The 19,904-nt window shown below is 47.2% G+C and overlaps 1 protein-coding gene across 1 annotated transcript in view; it reads right to left on the bottom strand.

Annotated features, from left to right (window-relative positions):
* Positions 1-19,904, bottom strand: part of CABLES1 (Cdk5 and Abl enzyme substrate 1) — a gene marked incomplete at its 5' end in the record, with an annotated part of 116,716 nt that overhangs the window by 56,890 nt on the left and 39,922 nt on the right. Inside the window, 2 exons of the mRNA XM_034642194.1 lie at positions 3,940-4,032; positions 9,469-9,540. Coding sequence (XP_034498085.1) covers positions 3,940-4,032; positions 9,469-9,540 — 165 coding nt within the window. The remainder of the gene's footprint in view (positions 1-3,939; positions 4,033-9,468; positions 9,541-19,904) is intronic.

Below are 19,904 nucleotides of genomic sequence, written 5' to 3'. Positions count from 1 at the left end.
TCTCACATCCTATACTCTGACACTGACTCCCCTGTCTCCCTCTTCCACCTTTAAGAACCCCGGTGATTACCTGGGCAAACCCAGATAATCCAGGATAATCCTGCTATTTCAAGGGCACCTGGTCAGTGACCTCAACTCCATCAGCAATCTCAACTCCCCATTGCCATGTAACCAACATATTCACAGGTCCCAAGGAAATGACATGAACGTCTCTGGGGGGCTTCATTCTACCTAACACAATAACAGCAAGGTTGTTTCTAAATTCCTTCCATTCCTCAAGATACACAGTTCTCAAAACTAAAAGTCACTTAAAAGATCTCTCTACTCACTCACTCAATCCCCATTGAGTTAATGAAACAAAGCATATAAAGTACTTAGAGCCTAGTATCCAGTAAGCACTCAATAAATGTTACCAATTATCACTTCACGATCCACCTATTTAAAATCCCTTTTGGCCATGTGGTTGCAGCTGCAAGAATCCACTTCATAGTCTGAACGTTCTGAGATCTGTCTTCCTAAAACCCAGCCAAGCACTGCTTCCTTTCACAGCCATCAAGTGCAACACAACTTCCCCATCACCAACCTGTGTTGTGTTTGTGTTACAACAGAAGTGAAACCGGAGCACGGCAGCTCCCCTCACCACGGCCCCTAACTGTGAGGAGATGAAGCACCCGGCGGGGCTGGTCAAGAACTCATGATACCATCTGGTCCCAACGAAAGAGCTGAAGCTTCCTTTGCTGGGTCTCTAACCTGTGTCCAGCCTGCAGCCTTCAGCCCCATATGGCTCAAGGGTCTGCAACATGACCCCGAAACACCCGGAGCTTGGTGTTCTGCACTTTACCCCCACACGAAGCCTTCCAGCAGGTCCCCAAGGCCAGCTGCACAGACTTCACTGATTTTGAAGAAGGTGAAGACAGGCTTTCCTTCAAGTAGGTTCCATCCTCCATCAGAATCACACATTTTGCTGAAGGTGCTCACTGCTACTTCACATGTCGCTGAGATTCATCTCATGTCACAGAAAGAAGTGGGGGCACAGGAAGCTGGCTGAGATCCCAATGTTTGGTTCCAAGCGGCTACTCTGACATTGCTGATCATTACGTCCGCTTGAGTTCGATGCAAGTATTCTTTTATCCTATTTGGTTCTCAGTTTTTATGATTTTTCTCCTTCCTGTTTGGAAGTGTTTTTCACGCTCACAGGTTGGGCACGGAGGCCCAAAACAGATGCTCCCCTCTCCTGGCGTCAGCTGCACTAGTCCTGGCACCTCAACCCTCTTCCCCGTTGGTGCCTCTGTCACACGGTCAGCAGGCCTGAGGATGGAGCAGCCTCCACACTGAGGTCTTCAGTTCCAGAGCAGCAAGTGGGCCCGGGTCCAGCCTGCAGTCCTGAGAGTCTGATGTGTGCTAGTCGGAGGTCACAAGGACGCTTGGGAACTGGCACAGCCATGAGTGGGAGCTGCTGCGGAACTGGGCCCGGGGACTCTGCAAGCCCCTTCTCAGTCTCCTTCCCCGGGTACAAGAGGCAGGATATCAGTACTCAGGCCATTCCAATTTCAGTCCAGACCTCCAAGCTCTTGAATGAACACCTCCAGGCTTCACTATAGAGCCTCATTCCTTCCCGATCCTGGCAGGCAAACTTGAGATCCTCGCTGCAAGAGCGCACCCTCTGGTGTGGTGCCACGCACGGGCCTCAGTATACCCGAGGTGGCAGAACCGGAGCCCCCTACCCATGCACCAGCCCCTCCCTTCCGAGAGCACGACCAGGACCGCTCCTCCCCACCACCACCGGACTAGAGCTCACCCACACGCCCTTCTGTCAGGACAGTCTCATGCCTGCTGCCCAGCTGCGGTGGGGACAATTCTCCTTTCCTTTCTCGAAAGGCTGGGTCACATCCTCCCATTCATTAGCTCTTGACCACAATTTCCTTCTGTCGCCTCAGAAACTGTATTTTCTTCCTGATGTCCTCTTGAGTTGTTTCTTTCATCTATCTAAGGACAGTCCAGCCTTGCTAATAACCCAGAGGAAGAAAGGAGAGCACCTCCAGCCCTTTTCTCTTCCTCTGGCACAGGAGAAGCAGAAGCAGCTCTCACCTGGGCAGTTACAACTGACTGGGGCACAGCCCATAGCCTGTGGTTCCCACAACAGCCCTTAGCTTGCTTTCCTGCCCTAAATTCCAGTTCTCAGATCTTCAGATAAGCTAATAATCCTTCCTGGCTCCCTCTGAAAATTCCCCAGCAAAACTGCTAGCAACTGCATGCTTTCTGGACTGTTTATGCCGTTCCTGGGTCAAGGGTGTGCCGGGAAGGCCGGCTCTGTCCTGTATGCTGGCAATCCCATCGGCCCCAGTGTTTTATTAGCTGTGTGCTCTCACTACCACACCAGGCCGGGCGCTTAGCTGCCTCTCTACCCTCCTCAGCGTCCGCACCCCCAGAGCTGGGGAAGGCGATAACTTGGCCCACTCCTTTGGCTTTGTCTTGATTTGATTTGGGAATTAAAGGCTACCTATGTTTACTCTATGCTAAGGAGATTATGACAAGAACACAAATGTAAATAAATGATGAGCAATTATACTAAAAATGGCATGAATGAGGTTTCAGTTCCGTAAGAGCCTCAAAAGAAAAAGAAAACAGGATGGTTCAGGGAATAAGATACAATAACTGTGAGAGATTAAGTGAGAGAAATTCAGAGTATTCTCTTAACAGATGATAGCTGGGTACATTTTAACTAAAAACTCTGTATTTAAAATAGGAATATACACCGACTATACAAACCCTAGTTGATGAGGGAGCTCGGTTCTGCTATTCTGAAACCACTGAATAGCTATAAAATTATGTTCCCTATTTCAGTCAGTTTAAAAAACAGGTATTAACTTCAAGAAAACAAGATTTTAAAACACCGTAATCATTAGTGTTACCTTTCGGGTTGTATAGTGTATTTTATACCAAATTACAGACAGGTACACTGGGCCTTAGACAGTCCATGTGTCTAATTCAAGACTTTTTAGCCATTTTCATTTGATATGGATTAGAGATTATTAGTGGAGCCTATATGGTTTTCTGTAAATCCAGAGGCACTAAAACAAAATGGTCATCGTGGCAGGGCCTCTGCTCTAGGGTGGCGTCTCTAACTTTCCTGTTCAGGGGACGCCACTCGGCAGGTCACAGGTCAGTGGGGAGGGGTCATCCCTAAAGGGTACAGACAGCATCAGGGACCCTGAGAGGTCTTGGGGCTCTGTTCCCGTGCTGTCGTGAGGCTGCCGTGAATAGACTTATTAGCCCTTCAGACAGAAAAGCATGCCCGTGACAAGGATCTGATCTATTTGTTGCCAGGAGTTTTAATACCAGGTTTATACAAATTTCAATCATGGTCATTTTCATATAATAGCACTTTCCAAAAGACCAATGGAAGAGCCGCAGAAACACATGCTCCAGATGTCAGCAGGCCCGGGAATCCGAACAGGTGCCCAAAAACAACCTGCTGGCAAAGCTGTTATTCTGCTCTCCTAACGAGCCATCACAGCTGGTACCAAAACCAAGTTCAGGCACAGACCTGGTGGGATATTTACTGACTAGAGCATACAGCCCTAGTGAAAAAAAGGAAACAAAATGCAACAAAGCAGAAAAAGAAAAAAAAAAACCCAAAAATGCAACTTTTTGTTTGGTTTTCTATAAAAATGTATTTGAGTGCTATTAAATAGTCTACTTGTAGTTAGCCTGAAATCTCACCGAGCCTTTGATTGCTATCAGGGAGCATTATTTTCTGTAGAGTTTCTAGTGGGAGTGGGGTGGAAACAGTCTGTTTGGGAAGATTCTGTGAGGTCCCGTTCATGTGAACAGCGTGGGCTTCTCTGGCCAGGACAACAGTCCGCTCCCCACATCGTTTCTAGACCACCCCCTCCTACCGCACGGAGGCTGGCGGGGCGGCTCTCACTAGTGTGGTACCTGCCATTCCTGGTATCGTGCTGCCGCATGTTCTTGATAAAATGAATCTTCTTAAAGTTCTTTGGTCTGGGCGAACCTGAGAGAGTTCGACATCTGAAAAATAAAGTCATTTCAAAAACACGGTCAGTTGCCCGCAGGACAGCTGAGACATCTCCGCACAAAGACAGGAAGGAAGACCAGACAAATGGTTTGAATCACCCCAGGTATAATGAGGACAATACGGCTGGAAGCAAGGAAGCTTTAAAAAAAAAAAAAAGCCCAACGAAAGACAACTTCCTTGATAATCCTGATAATCACTTATATGGGTCTCTGGAAAGCCAGCTAATGAAAACTATTGTCCTCAGTTACAATAACATAACCCACATGGATTCCAAAGACATTATTCTTTCTTGTCATCTTAAAAAGAATCCTGTATGAACACCGGTTATGGGAACAGAAAACTGTAAATTTAAAGAATTTACAGGGGGAAGAAAAACACTGGAAAATTTAGTTTAAAAGCAACGCCAAATCATTTTTCTTCCGTAGCAGGGTTCTGGCCTGAACCACCTGGACAACTCCTCCAATGCTTCACCTGACTACGTACGCCTGGAAGTCACGGCTCTACTTTGAACGAGCAGCTCTTTTCTTTCTCTTTTTCCCCAAGATACATTTATTCTAAATGAATATTTGTTAAACAAAATGACTTGGATTCACATTCCTTTTTTCCTGGAATATATGACACTGCCTGTGCTACAGGACTAACAGAACACACCAGAGGCTAAGAAGATCTTGTTTGTCTCTATTTCTTTACAAGTTACCTGGCAGATTCTAAAGTTATACAACTGCAGCAACAAGAAAAGGGGCAAGAAAAAAAAAATCAACGAATAAGAGTCTGAAGTTTGGTCTTGTCTTGAGAAAGGGAGCTGTGACATCTCTATTTGGGTTTTTGCTACCAATTTTTTTGTCTACTTAAACCTTTCTGACCATTGGCCCCAAGGGCTGGTTCCTGCCATGGAGCGTGGGTACGTAGGACCATGGGCTTCGAAGAGTGAGTTTTAGAGCAGCAGTACCTGGCTTCCCAAAGCCACACTGAGCTCAGGGGTGGGGCTATCACCTGAGTTCAGTCAGTTCTGAACTTTGAGGCTTCAGGTAAGTCTAACAAGATGACCCAACAAGGAGGTACAGTTGAGGGCAGGTGGGCTGTGGGTGCATGCTGGGGCACAGGACTGGGGAACCGACCTGCACAGCAACTACAAGGACCCCGCTCAAGGGAAAAAGGGTGATGTCCCTTGCCCAGACGTCAGGTCTATGTCCTCCCAAGCCCCTTTACCCACCCTCTGGTAAAGACCCAGTCTTCCTAGGAGCCATTCCCCGAGAGTACTGAGAATGATTTTTTTTCCCATTTAACTTGGGAAAACCCCATACTGAAGTAAATGAGTACAGACTAAAGCAGACACGGTATCAGATATTCAGCCCCTTTCATTGGGAAAATGGAGTTCCCCAGTCCTTGGGTCTTGAGGGTAGAAAGCCCCCTTCAAGTCATGTCCACCGCATCAGAGTGGGGTCCACAGGCCATGCGCAGAGCCCATGTGGCCCTGTAGGGCACTTCAGCAGCAACCATGGTCCTCCCTGCCTCCAGCCCCAAACTCACTAACTCTGACACCCTGACCTATCACTAGTAATATTTCAGATCCCTTCCGGCCTTGTTATGAGGATTAGATGTAACGACACATACAAGAGATTCATAAACTATCAAATGACACATTTAAATATAAGCATTCACATTCATACACGTGTATACAGAAGCAGATATTTGTATACAAATCTCAGTGCTGTGACTATTAACAGACCATTAGCTACAAAGCATGATATTTTGTTACCATTTGCTTCCTAGATTCTTAAAATTTTAGCTGTCACCAAGGGTCCTGAATTCTTGGTTTTAGACTCTTTCAAAGACCCGTATTTAGAAGATGTTTCCTGTGGCCTTCAGGCAGGGTTTGAACAGATAGCACCCATCAATCCCCCTTCCCACACCAAGCTTCCAAACTCAGATTTAGTCTTACTGAGATTCAAGGGCATGAAACCTCACTCTGCCTTCTTGGGGCAGCTCTCTGGAAGCAGACCCAGGACCCCAAACTGCCTCAGTTCTACCTCTAAAATGACTGAGTCTACAGGCCACCCAAGGTCCCTGAATGTCTCTCACACACACTGCAGAAGCACTGGCGAGAAGAGAATCTCTGAAAGCATAAAGCTTTGCTTCCATTGGTTTCTGGGTGAGGCCAAGTGTCCGGAAGTGTCCTCATACTCTTACCCTCCTTCCCCCCAAAGAGCAGAGCTTCCTGAGCTAGCCAGACTGAGGGCAGCAGGCCAAGAGCTGGACTGGGAGTGGAGGGTAGGTACTCCTGCCCCCAGAGGCCGGAAGCTGGTACAGATCCCAGCCCAGAGGAGGGAAGACCTGAGCTTCTCTCTGCCTCTCATGCCGGCAGGAAGAGCTATTACTACCCTTCAGGTTTGAGCACAAAATTCCCCGGCCTTCTGCTAGAACTGGAAGTCGACAAAAGGGCTACAGGTACTTGCTGGCACTCACTGGGAAGGAGGAGGTGCCAGTAATCACTAAATGGTCCAGCAGCCAGCACCCATCAACCTAGAAAGGCTGGAAAACGGGCAGGTGAGATGGCTGGCACGTTTGCCACCACCAAACTGAGGTTTTTCTGGACACCTTGTAGCAACGCCCCGGGTCCTTAATACTAGGATACCAGGTCACCACCAGGTAGGTGGAAAACTCCTTAGTGTAAAGGCTTTCATTATGAACACTTAACTCTTGGCGTTCTAGGCAGGTGTACAGGATGTTAACTTATTAGCAAACTGTGATGTGCAAGAGAAAAGCGAGACTTGAAAAAACTTATCAGCACCCAATTATAAGCACGTAGGCTACTAATCTGGCTCCTCCTTCAGCAAGTTGTTTGTGGTCGTGCGTTTTTTAAAGCATTCAACTAAACCACCAGGGAATCTGAGAAATGTTTTAAAAGAGAACTGTGGCATTAGCAACAATTGCCAAGGAAACTGGAAGACTGCGCACTCGGCTTGTGGCAGGTTAAGCAAAGAACGAATTAATTTCAGTATCCATTTTAAAACATACATCTTAAGTGATGCAAAATTAAATCAGGATAGAATTAAATTAAAAACTAATTTAATGAAAGATTAGCTCTTTCTTGTTAGCACTGATTACAGCACACAATTATGCAAAAGGTTTTTAATAGATGCCTTGCAGCCATTTGTTCAATGTGCTGAGTTTAAAAGCAAGTTGGGCTAATAGCCTTCCGCCCCCACAGTTCCCAAAACACTTCAGTATCATTACTGGTACATTTGTTTCACAAAACTGGGAGCTGGAAAGGACCTCAGAGAGCACTCAGTTTGCCCTCCCATTTTACAGATGGGAAAACTGAGGCCCCAGAGAAGCTAAATAAAATGTCCAAGACCAGGTAACCAGTTAGTAGAAGAATCAAACCAAGAATTCAGGCCCCCAGACTCCCAAATGAACATCCCTTCTCCTATGCCATGCTAATCTTATTTCCTAGGAATAAGTACATTTCTAAGTTAGTTAGTTGTTATATTTAATTCTAGAATAGTTCCATACAGCATTACCTTAGTTTCAGGGGTACGATATAGTCATTCAACAATTCTGTACATTATCCAGTGCTCATCCTTTCTAAACAAATATTAGAACTTTTTTTAAATTAAAAAAAAAAACCTATTAGGGAAAAAAAAGCCTTCCCAAATTGCCCAGATTCCCTTGGTTTCAAACTTTTTAAATTTTATATTTACACAAGATTTGCTGGAAACTAAGTATAGTATTCTGCAAGTAAGAGTTGGATAAGTTACAGCTAAGGCAGATAAACCCTTTTTACTGTGCTCCTTTGTAGTATCAGACGACTGACTGGATTCCGGGAGGAAGCTACAGAGGTGACCACGCGGCACGTGACCAGACACACAGCACGTAGCTCCTCCTCGCCCTTTTCCTCCCCACCCCCCTTTAATCACCTGAATCCCTGAAGACAGAATAACATATTTTTACCTGCTTTTCCTTGACTCACAGCTACCACAGTGCTTTAAAACTGAGGCTTCTCGCAGCCTCTCGAAACACCAGGAGCGTTTTAGTTGTATTCACTGATTTCCCCATTTGCGGCAAGAGTGACCTTATCGGCTCCGATGCTAAAGCCGATCCGAGCCACCTGAGAACATTTTTCCTCCCCTTTCGAGGATTACTCTGGACCAGAGCCAGCTCCCTAGGTGGACTTTTTGTGCAGCTTTTGGTAGGATTACCCAATGAAATAGCCTTCTCCCAATATTTAATAGTAAGGGACAGAAGAACACTCGCACTCAAGCAACTTTAATCAAACAGCCACACGCCATTCACCCTAAGATGGTCCCAGAGATTACGTACGTTTTCAAAAGGACTTCAAAAGTGGAAATCTGACTGGCTGGCCCTGACTTTGTCTTTGGAATGACATCAGCAGCAAGACTCAGTCACCCAACACTTTCGATCAGATCTGCAGCTTGTCTATGCTTCACCTTCCATCCAGGTGGTCTGTGGACAGGACTAACCTGGGAGTAAAGCCCCAGGCGGGGAAGGGGCAGGCTCCTGGGTGAGAAACCTCGGTCCACAGCAGCACTCTGTCAGGCTCAAAAGACGAGTCCGCACTCCTGAGTTCTAGTCAGAGGCCAAAGCACGAGGCGCCCAGACGTGGATAACGGAAGCAGTTGCGAGCCAATGGGAGAGTACGTTCTCCCGCACGCCTCCCCCGGCGCAACCCGTGCGCACGCCCTGTGAAGCCAAGGCGCGTGCCCTGTGAAGCGTCCGTGGCCCATCCTGGCTCGGTTACTTTTGCAGGAGGAGCACCCCGTAACCAGCCCAGCTGAGCCGCTCTGAGGACTAAAGGAGATGTGCTGTGTGAATATGATCTCCTCCACTCAAGGAGGGCCAGGGGGAACCAAGGCACAGATGGGGGTCGATGGTGAGATGCAGGACGAGAGCAAGGAAAGCTGCCAGAGGCACGGCACGGCACAGCTCAGCAACTGCGGTCACCCAAACACTTTGGGCTACCTTTCTAATCCCAATGGAGAAATCACTTTCGGCCCCAATGAAGCCCTCACAGCTATCCTAATTTGAGTTTCCCCAGCAACTGGTGATGGGGTCATGTGGTGGGCACCTGCTAATGAAATCCAGGATTGTGATCACCGTGTCACGGCACCTAAGAAAGTTGGGACAATGATGGGCTCGTCTTCATCAAGCAGCAGCTTTCACACTGAAAAGGAAACAGCACCCAAATCCACCAGCAAACTGGCCTTTCCCAATACTTAGCTGAGATTTAATACCGCTCTAGTGGTTCTCAGGCTTGGGGTTTCCAAACTGTATGAGTCTGGGGGTCAGGCCATCATTGAAAAAATTTAATTCTGCAGATCAAGGACTTAAAAAAAAAATCAAACTTTGACTGTCATATTGTACTGTAGGCCATTTACATACACATAAATGCAACAGTAAAAACTTACCTCCGTAGAGGGGCATTCTCCTCAATATCTTCCAGGGTCTCCAAGGATGATCTCTGGGAGATGAGGCGACGTCTGCAGAAAGAGGGAAAAAAAATCTAGGCGTTAAAACTGCATTGTAAAATGGATCAGGGATTTCTGTAAATCTGAAACTGTTTTAAAAAATAAAGTCTAGGGGCGCCTGGGTGGCACAGCGGTTAAGTGTCTGCCTTTGGCTCAGGGCATGATCCCAGCGTTATGGGATCGAGCCCCACATCAGGCTCCTCTGCTATGAGCCTGCTTCTTCCTCTCCCGCTCCCCCTGCTTGTGTTCCCTCTCTCGCTGGCTGTCTCTATCTCTGTCAAATAAATAAATAAAATCTTAAAAAAAATAAAAAATAAAATAAAAATAAAAAATAAAGTCTATTAAAAAAACAAAAACAAAAACAAAACAAAAAAAGACTGGACAAAAGCTGTCTTTAAGAGGCTGAAATGTTCCCAGCCTGCACCCTGAATGCGAGGCCCATCTTGCCTTGCTGAATCCTGAGCATTCCTCCTTGGTTAACAGGGCTGCTTTATGTTGACCAGGGAAGTGACTGATCCTTTTATGCTGCAATTTTCTCAAAAAAGACAAGGTGCCTCTTATAATATAAACTTGGAAACTGTGCAGTTTTTCTAAAGCATTAGATAGTACTGTTAAGTATTCAAATACCCAATGGTCTGAACCAGGTTAACTGATAAATATTAAATTTTAAAATTGTATTAAATAAAATCTCAAAATCATTAGGATGCAATAGAAAAGTATGGTCTCTAGATGGCCATGATTTCAAAAGCAACTAGAAATGAGGAAGACATTACCCCTTTGGGAAAGTTTCTCAGAGACCAGTAAGAATAGACATGATTAGGCAAAACATGGACTCTTTTGGGCTGCTAAAGAATTGTAAACCACCAGCCAAAACCTCCTTAATCTAGTTTCTTTTGCCAGATTAAAATAAGAAGAGGTCCTAGTTAACTGAGAATATTGTTATAGAGACCAGGGTGGTGTGCAGACGCTGGTAACTTTACGATCAGTCCATTTGAACAAAGACCATCATTTCATAGTAAATGGTTTGGTTGAGGATGTAGATAGAAAAAAATGTAACTGGGTTTTTATCTTGAAAAAAGGGGACTATAATGAGAAGGATAAGCCTATTTTATATTACATTGATAAAATTAAGTTAAAAACACGCAATTATAACCATGTTCTAATTTGTCCTAAAGAACAACAACAAAATGGACTGTGTTCTTTCTTTTGTTTCGTGTGAACTTTTTCTGACCAGCTACCCTGAACCTTTTGCTTTATGGCTTGCTTTTAATAAGATCATCAAAAAGGTCATTTTTGCAAACGATTCAAGGGCTCATCAGTTTTCTAGGTGCCTTTCACAGTCTTCTGGTATCAATTCCTTTCCAAAAGAGTCATCACACCCCTTCTTCTTCAATGGTAAACTTGTATTCTCTCAGACCTTCATTTGTCAAAATGTAGGAGTACCAAGAATTGTATTAACATTACCTTTAGCGTCTTCATGACACACTGGACCTTTTTCAAGATCTGCAGTATCACTTTGTACTTAATTTACATTGAATTTCCATTTCCATAATATTCCCAGATTTCTAATAGCCAGATCTGAGGCAATGGCTGTGGGGAGACACTGGTCTTACCTGAGAGGGGTGCACGGGGACCCAAGAGGGTGGGAAGTGATTTTATAGGTGGTGATTTTATAGGTGGATAATTCATTAGTAAGTAGGACTGTCCTACATGGCCCTGTAACTCCAAGGACTCGAGTACGCCAGGACCCCTGTGACAGCCCCTTGCAGCTCTGGCTTTGAAGTGATCAAGCCATCACTTGAAGTACAACCCTTCCATGTAGAGAGTCCCAGGCTGGGACAGGGCAAATGCCCAGTCAGTTACACTCCCACCCATCGCAGCTCCCAGGGATCGGGGGGCCCCCACGGCCCCCATTCAGAGGCAGGTGCAATTCCACAAGCGCCATGCATGCCAAGTCAAACAAACTCAGATTTCAGTCCTGGGGTTCAGAGGCTTTGGAGTCTTAGAAAACTCAATCTTTGAGACTCAAATTCCTCATCTATGAAACAGTAGAAGGAGAATAATGAAGAAACAGAGAGACAGATTCCCTGGCACAGGGCAAAAAATGATTGGTAGCTACTGGGTTTTTGACAACACTCCAGTTCTCCCCACTGAGGCTGCACCCTGACCTGACACCTCCCCCACCACCCCCTCATCCTGACTCAACGGACTGGATCAGCCTGGCTACCCTAGCTCTGGTCCCTCCTCCAACCCCAGCCAGTAGCAATGTCACCCCAAAATGCCTTGTGCCTGAGCGTAGCTAAGGCACATGCTTCTCTGACACCTATACCCTCTAAGAACCACGTGCCGCCTTTGGTGATGCACTGGCCACCTATAAAATAGTCCCCCAGGCCTCCTCCAGCATTTGGAGCTGCCTCCCATTCCCTCCAAGAACAGCGTGGCTGGCACTCCAGCTGCAAATGCCAAGTGAATCCTATGGTGAACATAACAAGGCCCTGGCACATAGCCTGGGATCCCACAGGCTCTTGCCCAACATTCAGACCAGGGTGTTCACCCTGGAAAAATAGGCCCATTCACAAAAGCAAATAATCTGACAATTTCCCTATCAAAAAGCTGTATCCAGCTTCTCCTACACCAGAAGAGAAGAAAGGTGGTTATTTTCCAAATAACCTTTTAGAAAACAAATCCTGGGCACCTGGCTGGCTCAGTCAGTACAGCATGCAACTCTTGATCTTGGGGCTGTGAGTTCAAGCCCCGTGCTGGGTACAGAGATTACTTAAAAATAAAATCTTATGGGGCACCTCGTTGGTTAGGTGTCCGACTCTTGATTTTGGCTCAGGTCGTGATCTTGGGGTCATGGGATCAAGCCCCATGTCTTGCTCAGCACTCAGCGCTGAGTCTGCTTTGTCCCTCTCCCTCTACTCCTCCCCTCGCTTGCATGCACACACTCTCTCTCTCAAATAAATAAATAAATAAATTCTTTAAAAAAAAAATAAAAGTAATCTGTATGCCCAAGGTGGGGCTTGAACTTACAACCCTCAGATCAAGAGTCACATGCTCTACTGACTGAGCCAGCCCAGTGCCCAGGATTTGTTTTCTAAAAGCCAGTACATCTGATATTCTCTTCATGATTTGAACAGGTATAGATTCTCTCTCTCTCTCTCTCTCTCTCTCTCTCACACACACACACACACACACACACACACGAATTTAAGGTCTGGTATCCTTAAAGGGAAGAAAGCCCAAACCCCAAATACCCACTTGTTCCTTTAAATTCAGTGGATGTGCTTCCCTTCTTCATGAACGGAACCAAGCAACACCCATTTGACCCTTGAACACCATGAGACTGACTGCACAGGGCCACTTATATGTGAACTTTTTTTGATACAGAACAGTACTACAAGTGTATTTTCTCTTCCTTATGGTTTTAACATTTCCTTTTCTCCAACTTCCTTTATTGTAAGAATACATAATACCTATAATGTACAAAATCTGTGTTCATCAACTATTTGTTATTGGTAAGACTTCCTTCCGGTCAACAGTAGGCTATTAATAGTTGTGGGGGGATGAAAAATTACACGCAGATTTTCCACTGAACATGGGGGAGAGGGGCAGTGTTCCTAACCCCCACGTCGTTAAGGGCCAACAGTACGCATTCTTTGAGATAGACATACGGAGCTTGCAAACGACATTATAGTCAAAAGGCACCATGAAAACAAAGATTCAGTGCCTGCCCTTCCCACATAAAATAAGCCTTCGTTCACTGCCGCAAGGGCGTGCCCTGTGGTGTTGTTAACCCAGGGGTGCTCATCTCTGCCTCCTGCTGCTTGCTAGATCCCTCCAAGGTATGTAATAACCTCTCCCTTTGCTTTCTAACCTCAGAAAGCCTAAAATGCAAGAGAAGGCTCAGGGCAGGGGGCCAACCTTCACCAGGCGCCCTACCCTGCAATCTGCCTCATAAACTAAGTCCATTACTATGCAAAGTCCTCATCATTGGGCACAGCTAACAAGCAGAGGCCCTTGCATGTTTTAATGACTGCCAATACATAGCCTTCTCCCTAAGCAAGCAGACATGAAGTAAGAGCCCATCATCAAACGGGAAGAGGCCATGACTGGTCCTCCGACTGAGCCGTCAGACTTCCCTGCCTTGTCTGACGGTTACCATTTGGGCCCTTCCACCCTGTCCCTTAATACTTTTGAGGCCAGCGTAGCTCATATTCAACAACTGTACGCACCAGGTTCCCTAAAGCCCCCAGACTCATTTGAGAACACTATCCTTTGAATGCTGGACTCTGTCTATCCGTGATGAGACTGCTTATCTGCATAGACCTACCTGGACCAAGCTAATCCACTTACCAGCAGGGCTGACGGTTCATTGCACAGCAAGTCCCTGTGTGCTTCTGAGACTCAGGGCTGGTTATAACGAATCCACTTTACGCTGAAAACTTAAGGAAAGGTCACTGGGAGAAGAGAGGGAAAAATCACATGGAAAAACATGTGACTGGGTAATGGGACTGGACAAGGCAAGACCCAGGGCCAGTATTTGCCAAGTGTCTTTTAGCCACAAAAGTGCCACTAGCTCCATTTTCAGGGCAGGAACAAGCAGTAACTATCCACACAAACCGACAGGGCAGGAGAAGCTGCTCAGCCATCCCAAGAGGCCTCCTGGCCATAGCTGTCGTCAGCCCAGTCGGCAGCGATTCTAGGGACCCGAGGAGAGTGAGGGGCAAGGTGGGAGCCGCGCAGGGCATCTTCATCAGAGCTTGTGGAAAGGGGCTGTCTCTTCTTAGCACAGTAAGCAGAATGCCTCTGAGAGAGAGAGCTGATGTGGGCAGGGGGTAACTGCCAGAAGAACCTCACCAGAGCTGGACTCTGAGCTCGCTGCTGTCCCTGGTGATGAGGGAGGCCAGGCAAGGCCATCCCGGGGTCCAGTGAGGCCAGCTGGTCAAGGCCAATTCCCTTAAGGGGTGACCTGAAGCAGCAGCTTGCCTCAAAAGCCAATGTCAGGCAGTGGGCACCGCAGGGGACAGCATGTGACTCTGACAGGACCAGCAAGTGATGAGGAAGGTGGCCCTTGGCCTTTAGCCTCAGTGTCAAACAAGGAAGTAAGCTTGGATCAATGCCCTCTCCCTTGGCTGCCCATTGGAACCCCTGGGGCCCGTTAAAAACCTCTGGGAGCAAAATACAAGCTTTGAGAGCGAGAAGGAACCTGGGCCGTCTGGGCCAACCAACGCTATCCTCACAAAAAGGCAATTTCCTCCGTGGCTCCGCTCTCCCCACGTAAGGAGCCCCCTTCCTGGCTCTAAGGCAGATCACTGGAGGGCACGGTTATATCTTCACAGGTGTGAAGGAAGTGAGGGCGTCAGTACCTCAGTTACACAGCTGAGGGGCGAGCTGAGGTCATGGCTTAAATCTGTTCAGTTATTACAACACAAAAAAAAGAAAAACACAACCACCACAAAAATAACCTATAACTAACATAGTCAGAAGACATGCACACAGTTGTAATTTATTTGTTTTACCTGCGTCTTTCACCCACCGACCACCTCTCTCCCCCAGACAAAACTGAACCACACTAGACAGTGGGCTGGCTCAAGCACTTTCCTCATTTGTGTGGCCTAGGGATAGAGTGTGTTTTAGCAAACAGTAGGTACTCACTTAAGGCTGGCTGAATAAAATGATGAACTCCACCATCAGGCAGGTGGGTTCTCCTGGACTTTTCCCAGAAAGCACCTGACCCTTCACTCAATGCTTTTTTTCTTCTTTTTAAAAGATTTTATTTATTTATTTGACAGAGAGAGAGGGAACACAAGCAGGGGGAGTGGGAGAAGGAGAAGCAGGCTTCCCGCTGAGCAGGGAGCCCGATGCGGGGCTCGATCCCAGAATGCTGGGATCATGACCTGAGCTGAAGGCAGACGCTTAACGACTGAGCCACCCAGGCGCCCCATCACTCAATGCTTTTCTATACCCAATTATCAGTGGGCTCTCTCTACTCAGCACATGAGTTCCCAGTCTGGTCAACAGAAGCCCCACCATTATCCTCAGAAAGCTTCCCAATGCCGCACTGCAACAGGAAGTGGGGGGAGGCAGGAGACCCTCATCCAGCGGGAGGGCGGGAAGGAAGGGCCAGCTGAGTAGTCCCAGGTATGAGACATGATGTTTAAAACGGGTTTCTTCTAAGGGGGCACCTGGTTAAGCACCTACCTTCGGCTCAGGTCATGATCTCAGGGTCCTGGGATGGAGCCCCGCATCGGGCTCCCTGCTCAGCAGGGAGTGTGCTTCTCCCTCTCTCTCTCTGCCCTTCCCCCAGACTTGTGTTCACGCTCTCATTCTCTCTCAGAATCTTAAAAAAAAAAAAAAATGGGTTTCTTCTGTTTGAGTTTATTACACATTTGTTTTTCCAAGTGGAATTTGAACTGCTTTTGTGTGACTATAAAAGTAATACATCTCACCATAAAAAAATTCAGGTCAGGAAACCTATGAGGTAGAAACAGAAGTGACTTGCAAACCCTGTGGCCAGGGCACTCCAGAAGAGTTTGGTGTATGTCCTCTCAGAACTTTCCTAGTTCCACATCTACCTATAAATGTAAATATATATACTTGTCTGTGATTGAAACTGTGAAAAGAAAAAAGAATTGACTTTGTAAAAGCAAGGGGCAGTGGGAACAGCACCCTGCCTTGGGACAAAGCTGCAATCTGTCTCCACCATTGGAGACACTTGCCCTGCCTGAGCAGGAGATGAAGAATGGGAGCCAACAGAGAATCCAGGGTTCTCTCCTAGGGTACCCTGTTCTCTGGCTATGGGCCAGCAAGTGAGGAAGGAGGTCAGCAGAGGTGGGAGGAGGGGGATCAAGGACCACCAGGAGTAGGGGCTCCAACCTCGCCTCAAGGCCTGGTCCCCATACCTGCAGCTTCACAACATCAACCTTCAGGTGTGGGAGAGTGGTCCAAGACCTTTCTGGGGTCTCAGAGAACTCAGGTCTATCAGGGTGCAGGCCCCCTTCCCCAGGTAAAGCTGGTGTCACAGAGCTGCGGGCAAGGAGTCAGGCCTGGACACGAAGAAGTCCCACCTCAACCAAGAGACTAAGGGAGCTTCATCTCTTAAGTCTCCTTTTCTGACTTAGAGTTCAAAGCTTCCAAGGGGCCCAAACAGGACCCAGCAAGAAAACACAGGGAGGCCACTAGCCTGGAAACTAGCAGGGCAGGCCTCTTTAGCAGATAGAAAATCTCTCCGTAAAACGCCCTGAGATCCTACCCCCTGTCTCTTGTATCTCCACATCACAGACCTAGTCTTTTGTTCTAAAAATAGTGTTCAGCTCATGCACAAGAACCATTCCTAGAAAGCAGAGCTGAAGTCTGTAATTGGTAAACGTGTTTACTGCAGGAGCCTAATACACAAAGGAACGTAAAGAGAACATCCATATATCCAAGAATTACGCTTTCAATGATAGACCTTCAGTGAAAACGCTGATTTTCAAATACCAGGCTCTCTGAAAGCCAAGTGCACCTCAAATACGCCCTGCTACTTCCTGCATTTCCCTAACATAGCTCTGAGCTGTTGACACCACGGCATCATAAGCTTACTCGACAGATTCAGCAACAAAGTTATGATGACTTTGTTCATGATTTGGCAAAAGTTAAAGCCAAGATTCCAGATGCTCCTTTAGCAGAAGTCAAATTAGACCGGGCTTGGTGAAGAAGCAAACTGTTTTTGCACCAATACATATGTGTTCACAGATGAAGAAAGGAAAGTCAGCTGTCACCTCTTAATAGAAGCTACACAGTCTCAAAGCAAAATCGGCCTTAGCTTCAGCATGAAGATGTGTTTATCGGATCCGGGCTTAATTCTGCTTTGCACGGATCTAAAGCTTTGTCCAGGGGCGCCTGGGTGGCACAGCGGTTAAGCGTCTGCCTTCGGCTCAGGGCGTGATCCCCGTGTTGTGGGATCGAGCCCCACATCAGGCTCCTCCACTATGAGCCTGCTTCTTCCTCTCCCACTCCCCCTGCTTGTGTTCCCTCTCTCACTGGCTATCTCTATCTCTGTCAAATAAATAAATTCTTAAAAAAAAAAAAAAAAAGTAAAGCTTTGTCCAGCAGCAAAGGTGGCCGTAGAACTGAAGATAAGCCCTTATTGCTCACCTGGCAACGGCTGCCTGTCCGACTGCGGAGGAAATCCCAGAGGAGAGCCACGGAATCTATCATTGCAGGCAGTCTAGCTGGGCCAGGCCCCCAGGCTGGGGCAATCAGCCAACACCCTACCAGACCAGTCAGCCCTTGCCATGCCTCCGAGCAAAGGGCACACAGCTGGCTTGCCTTTGCAAGAAAAACCCTCCACAGTGGCTTACGCATCTAAAGCCAGCTCCATACCGGACTACATATGGAAACAATGCAAACCCCCAGCGAGTCATGGAAATCTTCCTTGTAAAAGAAGGAAAATAGAGTAACTTTAAGAAAAGGAGGGGGTCACCTGGGTGACTCTGTCGGTGATGCGTCCGACTCTTGATTTTGGCTCAGGTCATGGTCTTGGGGTCCTGAGATCGAGCCCCACATTGGGCTCCATGCTCAGGGAAGAGTTAGCTTAAGATTCTCTCACTCCCTCTCCCTTTGCCCCTCCCCGTGCTTGTGCTCCCCCCCCACCTCAAATAAATAAATAAAATCTTTTACAAAAATTTTTTTTTTAAAAGGAGGAATGGAAACTGATTCTGAAAGTGGCTATGTTTTGGGGTGCCTGGGTGGCTCAGCCATTAAGCATCTGCCTTTGGCTCACGTCATGAGCCCAGGGTCCTGGGATCGAGCCCCACATCAGGTTCCCTGCTCGGCAGGAAGCCTGCTTCTCCCTCTCACACTCCCCTTGTTTGTGTTCCCTCTCTTGCTGTTTCTCTCTGTCAAATAAATAAAATCTAAAAAAAAAAAAAAAAAAAGGGGCTATGTTTTTAAAGTTTCTAGCTAATGAATCAGGCAGAAATCAAATTTTAAAATCAATACACCAAGAGTTGCCAATCAGCTTGTTCAAATAAAATCTGTTTCTACATTTTTAGATGCAGGTCAAGACAGCAACTTTAGATGTTTACAGAGAATACAAAGGCACTCGGCTTGCCTGAGTTTACTTTTGTTTCAAAGTTCTCACCAGGCTCGCCAAATCCTGGAAAACCAAGGTGTGAGGTCATCTATGTATTTAGGGCTGTTCAGAGACAGACTTGTTGGCAGAATTTAGTAACTGGCCAGGTCCTCACTCCTCAGATGCCCGGGTCCACCCTGCCCACCACCACCCTGCTAACCTTACAAAACACCCTTTCCGTCATGTCATTCCCCAGGTAAGTTCCACAAAGATTCGCTGTGGAAACAAGTTCAAACTCCTCTGACAAAGGGACTGGATGGGGGGGGGGGTCAGAAGACAGCAGTGTCACACAGCACCCCGGGCCACCACAAAGGCCCTTGCCCAGTCTCCTGGGACATCATCAGGTATCAGGAAATAAAGGGGCCAGCCAGGGCCACAGTCTGGGTGACAGTGCTGCATCCTAAGCCCTACTCTGCCTCATTCTGGAGGGAAGGGCCTTGCCCTGCAGCTGAGGGGAGCAAGTTGACCAAATGTACAGAAAAGCAAAAACCAAAAGCGGGCATAATGGCTGAAAAAAAAAAAAATCAGGATCCAGAAAGGTTTGGGGTTTTGTGTAGCTGAGAGAGAAATGATGTTGTCCTTGCTACAAAACTTGCTGGATACCAACTAGGGGATTGGGGGGGGGACAGGATGAGTGGGGACCAAGCCAGGACAGGGCAAGGGTGAGAAAGAGAGATGAGAAATGGAAAACCACTCAAAAATAAAAGGGTTGGCTTCACCCTGGAGACAAAAGAGCTCTGTCAATGTAACATAACCAAACCAAGAAGTATGGGGCCAACTCACAACATCAAAATTCAAGCCATCAAATCCAGGGATTCTCTGCAAAAGGGATTCCCTGGGCCCAGAGTTTAAGGCCAGGAGAGACCAGGTATGGTGTGTGTGGGAGGCAGAGGAGGCCATGAGTAAGCTCAAAGGAGAACCAAAATGCACCTGGGAAGAAGCAAGGAGAAGGGGCAAACAGACGAGCATGGGAGGTCCAAAAGGCGAACTCAGGGCGGATTTCTCATACACCTGCAGAGCCGAACAGGATGGAACACCAGGTACGTACCAGGCACAGAGGAATCCTCGAAGCAAAGTCAGGGAAGAACCTAAAAGGAGCCAGGAAACAGGCCCCCAATCAGACAGCCAGGGTCAGTTCCAGGAGGAGCTGGAACGGATGGGTGGGGCTGGGGTTGGTGCCTCAGAAGCGGGAGTGCACCCTCTTTCAGTGTGTCCTTCTGACACCAGAAGAGCAAAAGAGGTGTGGGAACCCCTGCAG

This window comes from Ailuropoda melanoleuca, chromosome 14 (genome assembly GCF_002007445.2).
Source record: "Ailuropoda melanoleuca isolate Jingjing chromosome 14, ASM200744v2, whole genome shotgun sequence".
In the NCBI taxonomy this organism is placed as follows: Eukaryota; Metazoa; Chordata; class Mammalia; order Carnivora; family Ursidae; genus Ailuropoda; species Ailuropoda melanoleuca.
The sequence above is the reverse complement of the archived record's forward strand: the minus strand, read 5'-3'. Positions and strand labels throughout refer to the sequence as shown.